This window comes from Acanthaster planci, linkage group LG17, assembly GCF_054643075.1.
Source record: "Acanthaster planci isolate LZ-2023a linkage group LG17, COTS_SCS, whole genome shotgun sequence".
Taxonomy (NCBI): domain Eukaryota; kingdom Metazoa; phylum Echinodermata; class Asteroidea; order Valvatida; family Acanthasteridae; genus Acanthaster; species Acanthaster planci.
In genome coordinates this window covers 1,244,530-1,251,719 of record NC_141793.1, presented here as the reverse complement: position 1 = coordinate 1,251,719, position 7,190 = coordinate 1,244,530, and the positions used below count along the sequence as shown (strand labels likewise).

At 43.8% G+C, this 7,190-nt stretch overlaps 1 protein-coding gene across 3 annotated transcripts in view; it reads left to right on the top strand.

Moving 5' to 3' along the window:
• The window catches only part of LOC110975847 (integrin alpha-9-like), a 32,039-nt gene continuing 24,849 nt past the window's right edge, over positions 1 to 7,190 (top strand). Inside the window, exons 1-4 of one of the 3 annotated variants that reach the window (XM_022228687.2) lie at positions 1 to 693; positions 2,977 to 3,110; positions 3,522 to 3,634; positions 6,190 to 6,316. In XM_022228687.2, the coding sequence (XP_022084379.2) occupies positions 416 to 693; positions 2,977 to 3,110; positions 3,522 to 3,634; positions 6,190 to 6,316 (652 nt within the window). In that variant the 5' untranslated portion in view covers positions 1 to 415. Of the gene's footprint in view, positions 694 to 2,976; positions 3,111 to 3,521; positions 3,635 to 4,998; positions 5,123 to 6,189; positions 6,317 to 7,190 lie in introns of those variants that run through there. The other 2 variants (XM_022228693.2, XM_022228702.2) reach the window with 2 other exon arrangements.

The window sequence follows — 7,190 nt, the reverse complement described above, 5'->3', positions numbered from 1 at the left end:
GCAAAGTGATCTCTTGACATGAAAAGTAGCATTTTAAATAACCGAATAAACTTGCCAGAAACTTTGTTATCACAATATAATAATATGTACAGCGTCAAGTATCGAACACGTGGCGTGAGTGGTTCCCATGTTGTCCCCCAGGTCAATCTTGCGTGACGTGACGCGTGACGTGGTGGTCCAATCCGCTAGGTTGACGACGTGGTTAGACTGATGACATTGACAAGGATCGCCTGGTCTGAGTGATAGGAAAAAGTCGCCTTTTATTCCCTGCTAGGTCTGCACAGTCGCGGAAGTTCTATTTAAAATGCCGCGGGTAAACTGAGCTGTGTATTAGAGAACTTGGTGTGACTACTAGTTGAGCTGTTCTGGTAGAGTCAAGTCACGTTTTGTGCTCCAGTTTTTGGAAGTTGGAACAATGTTTACACGAGAAAAGTCCGTGAGGAATAGCAGGGAGCAGTGCGTGGACGGGGGTGCGCTGGGGGCAGAGGGTCGTGTGGCCCCGTCATTCTTGAGGACGGTGCACGCCTGTGTATGTTGGAGGCTGGCTGTGTCATTGGGATTATGGCACTGCCTGTTGTTGGGTGTAGTCCAGCCCTTTAATCTGGATACAAGTGCCCCTGTGTCCTACGAAGGACCCACTGACAGCTACTTCGGATATTCTGTTCTCTTGCACGAGAACTCGGCAGGGAAATCGTGAGTATTTTGTCATGTTTTGTGCTTCGATGGAGTCATTGTCTTGTATTTGTTGACCTACACTGTCGTACTGTTACTGTACTTTGGCCACTCATTCCTGATTGAGGTTGAGATGATATCTCAACCTCAATCGGAGTTACAATATAATATTACTACCGCTCTACATGTACGTCTACGTGTGAGTTGCTGGTAGGTTTGAATAGAGCACAGCTCCTAGATCAATTTCTTCTACCATTGCAGTCGCTGCTGTCACAATGACTACTTCTGATCATATTCGTAGCCATGAAATTAACTTAACCTTTTCTTTTCATAGTCCATCTTCAACAATCACTCTATAATTGTTTAGAGCTACAATGATTTGTTGTTTCTTATAGTAATATGTATGTATGTTTTGTGTAAGGGCATGCCTAACACAGGGTTTGCTTTTAAGGTGTTGCCACCTCTTCTGGCATATATATGCCTTTTAGACTTGTTTTTTTATTATTATTTCTGCCACGGGAGGAAATAAATGTGTTTGTGATACCTCCTTGGTAATGCTTAGCCTAATGGCTGTTCTAGATTTCCAGCGTCAGATTTCATGGTTGTCAACAGGGGTAGGTCAGTTTGTAGATTTATTACAACAAAGTTTGGGAAAGAGTTCCATACATAGGACGTGACATAATACCCTGTGCACAAACCCTGTGAGATTGGTCAGAAAATTTCTAAGTGAATCCTTCGATATTTTCCCAGCAAAATTCGACTTTTTAGGGCAGGTTATCACCTTCTGATGGCTTATAAATCATTGCAAGGGAAACTCAGTGATGTCCGTGCATGAAACTCTTACCGATGTGCTTGGGAAAATTTTGAGTATGATGCACGTACATGTAGGCCCACTGCAGGTCTTTACAAGAATGTAGTTCTGTTTAGACATTAGGATTGAAGTTTTCTTAAAAAACAACAATAATGATGATTTCCTGGTTGTGTTAAATATCTTTTGAAAAACCAGATTTTGAAAAAGGTACAAATTTTTCAAATACATACACTGTATGGTATCTGGTGCACTTGTAGAATTTGCATGTACAGTGTGCACTAGAATCACGACGTATATGTTTTCAATGCATCGTATAACGCAGTAACTCTTGTAGAATTAACAATTAGAGAATTATTAAAATTGTGTATTTGTAGCATTATCCTTCCCTTTATAATTATCCTCAGTATTGTCTATACTTTTCTTGAAGAAATCATGGAAATGTCCATTGTAAACATGACCTACACTGTTCACTTGTGTCTTTTGGGCTGTCTACAGTGCTTCCATATCCATTACTCAAACACCCCCCACCCCACATGACAGTCTGACGAGCCCTGGTCCACTCAGTCAAGAGGAAGAGTGCCTCTGACAGGAATTACTCAGTTCAGTGATTCAGACCCGACTTTGCCTACTGTAGGTCGTCGGCTATAAATATCGGCACGCGGAGTCACTTCCTAATGACTTTACTCCCAAGTGTAGCATGCGTGCATTTATGGACGAGTCCTAAAGTTCACTGTGTTTTGTGCAAACTATGGAAAATGTTTGCTGAGGGAAGAAAGTAGAAATTACAAATGCCAGAAAACTGTCCAAATATGTGTTTGTGATGCATAAGGGCACACTGTCTTTGGTGTCCGACAGCAATCAGTTGATACACCATATCAACAGCACAGTACATGTATACAGCCGAGCGCTAAATTTAGATAGTCAGTACTTAAAAAGTTACTTCCTGTTAGGATTGGTTTCCTTATCCAACGTTTGTGTAGGAGAAGTTGATCCAGCTAGTTTTAAGTGTCTAATTCTGTGTCTAGTCATTTTAAATGCTTCTAATGTACCCTCACTCCTCTGAAGGTTTGTTTGAAACAATTTTGTAAACAATCAATTGCTGATAACACTTATAGTGTGCCTAATGGATTAATTTCAGCTCTAGGGTGTTTACATGGACATCTGAATGGTTGTTAAGGCATCCATGCGCGTATAACTGGACACAAAGTTACCGTTTGGGGAGAAATATCCCTGTGCTGTTTTGGAAAATTTGCCTAATCCATCTTGGCATCGCATAATTTCAGCAGGGCTTTCTTGTAAACTTGCTTTAACCCGAGTTGATGCTTACAGTTACCGTTCACATAGAAAGCGAGACTTCCTGTTGCCAAATTTAACAGGGTTCTGAATTGCAAACAAGCAGAAAAGAGTTTTGCTTGGTTTCTCAACCTTGTGAATGTAATATTTGCAAGAGATTTCATGAATGATATCTCCTTTCCCGCTCTCCTTTCTTTAAGGGTGTTAGCCGGGGCCCCCACGGCAAACTCAGTATACCAGCGATTGTTGCGAAGGCCAGGAGCATTATATCAATGCGGACTCTCCTCACAACGTATTGGAATACGATGTCAGCAGGTTAAATTAGATGACAAAGGTAAGACAGGATACTGTGCTAGAAACAAAGCATTTTTTCCATGTGGCCTGCAGTGTCATTTGTTTGAGGTTTTTGAATTTACCTTGAATGCATTCCTGACAAGAACAAATAAACGAGAGGTACATACCGTCTGGCTTCGGCCAGGCAAGCACTGACTGAAAGTATATCTTATGTTTTTCTCTGCTTCCAAAACTTCAAATGTGCAAATATTGTTGTGAACCCCATTCCTAAAAGTCTCGACGTACTTTGTCACTCACTTGCTTGGTTATATTTAAGTGTTCTTATGCACTGTATAATTTGTACAACTGAATTTTCCACTTCTAAATGTGTGCAATTCAGTGTGTTATGAAATGTTAGGCTGTAATCAATTTATGCATTTCTTATTTTGGACAATTGATTTTCCATCTTCAGGAAATGAACGCAGTGTGCCCGGCTCTAGACCGCGCTTCCTTGATGCCAAAGACAACCAGTGGTTAGGGGTGTCACTAACTCGTCAAAACATTGGAACAACGGGGAGAGTCACCGTGAGTAGATCATGTCTGACTTACCTGAGCTGCAAAACCGCTGCAGAGTATATGCTGAAATTAGGCCCTATTGTCAGACTGGACAGAGAAAAGGCATCGTACAATATTGCTCCAGATTGCTTGGACATAGAATTGAATAACACGATGGCAATGCAAGCTCTTGTTGATAATCACATAAATTTCCTTAATAACATTTGAGAAGTGGCCCAGCTATGTTTCCCAGATTTCTTCCTTCCTAAATGTCCCTCATAAGCCCTCATCAGCTATAACTTGTAATCCTTAGTTGATAGAATGTTAATCCTGCAGAAATGATGCTGCTGCCTGTAGGCTGTATGTTCAGGACCATTTCTTCAAAAGTCAAAGCCCATGCGAAGTCGAAAATTTGAAATACAGTGTTACCTGCATGTAATATAAATAGGAGCATCTTATGAGGAATACCAGGCTCCGTCAGAAATGATGCGAAAGCCAGCTGAAAGCAACTCAGAGAAAGATTACTGATTGCGTTTGCACATGCTGTCGGGCCCATCTGGGATATGAAAGCCATAGGGCTTTGAAGTGGTGAAAGCCGATGCTTGTTCAAGTTCTGTAATTGGGAGGGATATAAGTCAGCCAAAGTGCTGATGAGAATTCTGGAAGCAATACCTCAAAGGTTATCGGTACCGGGCATTAGTTTTGTCTTGGTTGTGGGGTTCATACTGATAAAAATGGGCCTCAGCCTTGACAAGCTTCCTCTTCCAGATGGCCACCTTATTAAAAAAAAATCAGTCAAATTCAGGCTTGAGCAACATGTGTAGCCCCCATTAGCTACAGTAGTAAAATTCCATTCAGCAGTTGGTGCTACTCCAGCCAGATAACTTGTTAGACAGGATTGGCCTTGACAATGGTGCTAATCCTGCTCAGGTACACAATTCAGGTCAGGGGTCAATCAAGTTTTGTTCACCCTCAAATGCGGATTGTTCATAAGCTGAGTATTTTGTCAAATATGACAAACTGAAGCCCGAGTCGTGATATGACTGATTCAGACCTGAATTCGCTCTGCACTGAACCATACTTATCCCACTCCTGCATTGACACCTTACTTTTAACTTCTGATCCCATGACCTTTAACCCTGAGATGAGTCATGTTACTCACATCCACATGCTCCCCCTCCCTTCCACCCCTCTCCTTGTTCGGGTCCTCTCCTTGTTCGGGTCCTCTCCTTGTTCGGGTCCTCTCCTTGTTCGGGTCCTCTCCTTGTTCGGGTCCTCTCCTTGTTCGGGTCCTCTCCTTGTTCGGGTCCTCTCCTTGTTCGGGTCCTCTCCTTGTTCGGGTCCTCTCCTTGTTCGGGTCCTCTCCTGCATGTTCTCACCTTACCCCCTCCCAGGTGTGTGGCCACAGGTGGTCTAATGACTATTATGCAGACGCCATCTTGCCTAACGGTGTCTGCTACTCCATCAACGCCATGTTTGACTTTACCAGCGTGGTCAAGGCCCGGCCGTGTCTGAACGGTAAGTGGCTGGCAGGACAGAGTGATGCCTGCACGGGTTGACAGAGTGCCCACTAAAAGAAAAATCATGTCAGCAACGTTAATTTTGCAGCATTTAGAAATGCTGACACTTCTGCTGGCTGAGAATGTCATTGCAATTTTTTCTTAACTTGCTAATGGTTCCTTGCACCCACCTGCTAACAGATTGACCAAACTACATGTACTATCCCCACTGTAATTGTTACCTCACTAATCAGCATTGCATTTTGTCTCTAACTTCAACCCATTACACACATGCTTCCCTCCATTATTTCTACATTGGACCATTTTCTGTTCTATTCACTGTACCCTCTGATAGCCTGCTACATCTTTTGTGGGCTTACCTAAACAGTTTATGCTAATGTTTTTGAAAAACCTCCTATGTGTCCCTTCTGATATTTACATACCGGTATGTTGAACCACTGAACATTGTTAACGCAGAAAGTTATTTTACGACAGTATTAGAAACAGATATGGATATCGCATTCATAGCCAGTGTTTTAGTGGAGACAATTACCAGAACAGTCACAAGACCAGTCATAAGACCAGTCACAAGACCAGTCACAAGAACAGTAACAAGACCAGTCACTAGGCCAGTCACAAGACCAGTCAGTAGACCAATCACAAGACCAGTCACAAGACCAGTCACAAGACCAGTCACAAGACCAGTCACAAGACCAGTCACAAGTCCAGTCACAAGACCAGTCACAAGACCAGTCACAAATCCAGTCAGAAGACCAGTCACAAGTCTAGTCAGAAGACCAGTCGCAAGACCAGTCAGAAGACCAGTCACAAGACTAGTCACAAGACCAATCCCAAGACCAGTCTCAAGACCAGTCGCAAGTCCAGTCACTAGTAACAGGGAAAACAGTGACAAAGGAATGGCTTTGTTGAAGTTCATTTTAATAGCTTGCGAGTTGAATTTGTGCTGTAATGAGGAGCTCTGCTTGATTTTTCATTTGCATTATGTTTACTCTCTGCCGGGTCCCTTCCCTTCCCTGCTGTCTTTTTCTTTTGTCTTGGTTATTATTGGGGGCTCCTACTTGATAGACCTGCGCTCATCGATGGGCCAATGCGTACTTTGAGAGTATCGCCGAGGTGGTGATGCCCAATGGCGTGTGCTTCACCATGGACAGCGACTTGCAAATTCTCAACAAGAGCATTCCGTGTATCCATGGTAAGTTGTCCTCGGTCCCTCAGCCCCTGACCCCGACCCCTGACCCTTAACCCCCAAGGCACTACAGTTTTCATTTTGCAAACTCTCACTGCAGGCCAGCTTTTGCCACTGCTCTGTGTTGAGTTTCATCTGCTTCTCTGTTTAGTTTTGAAATGGCGTCAGTATAATTTGCTTGTATGGCACTGTTTTGTGCATGTCTGTGCACAGGTACCCAGCTCATGCAATAGTTATAACTCTTCAGGTAAACTTGTAGAGAAAAGACCAATTTTTTAGACAATACCAGTTATCGTCAGGGTATGCCATATTATATTTTATCGCAGTTTCGATCTCTCCACCACTACATTTTGTTTAAACAACACTCTTATGTGGTAGACTTGCCCCTTTGTGCTGCTCTCTGACTGGTATTCATATAATAAGGTCAGGTGTGAAATTCCAGTGGAGAGGTCACCCCTGCACCCCCTAAGGAGACAGTGGGTCTCCTGGGATGCCACAGTGCGTCTCCTGGGAGGCCACAGTGGGTCTCCTGGGAGGCCACAGTGGGTCTCCTGGGAGGCCACAGTGGGTCTCCTGGGAGGCCACAGTGGGTCTCCTGGGAGGCCACAGTGGGTCTCCTGGGAGGCCACAGTGCATCTCCTGGGATGCCACAGTGGGTCTCCTGGGATGCCGCAGTGGGTCTCCTGGGATGCCACAGTGGGTCTCCTGGGATGCCACAGTGCATCTCCTGAAATGCCACAGTGGGTCTCCTGGGATGCCACAGTGCATCTCCTGGGATGCCACAGTGCATCTCCTGGGATGCTGTAGGCTGACGTACATGTTCCATCTCCAGTTAGTATCTTCTTCATAAAAAGACAAGAGTTTGTCTCCATTTGTTCTT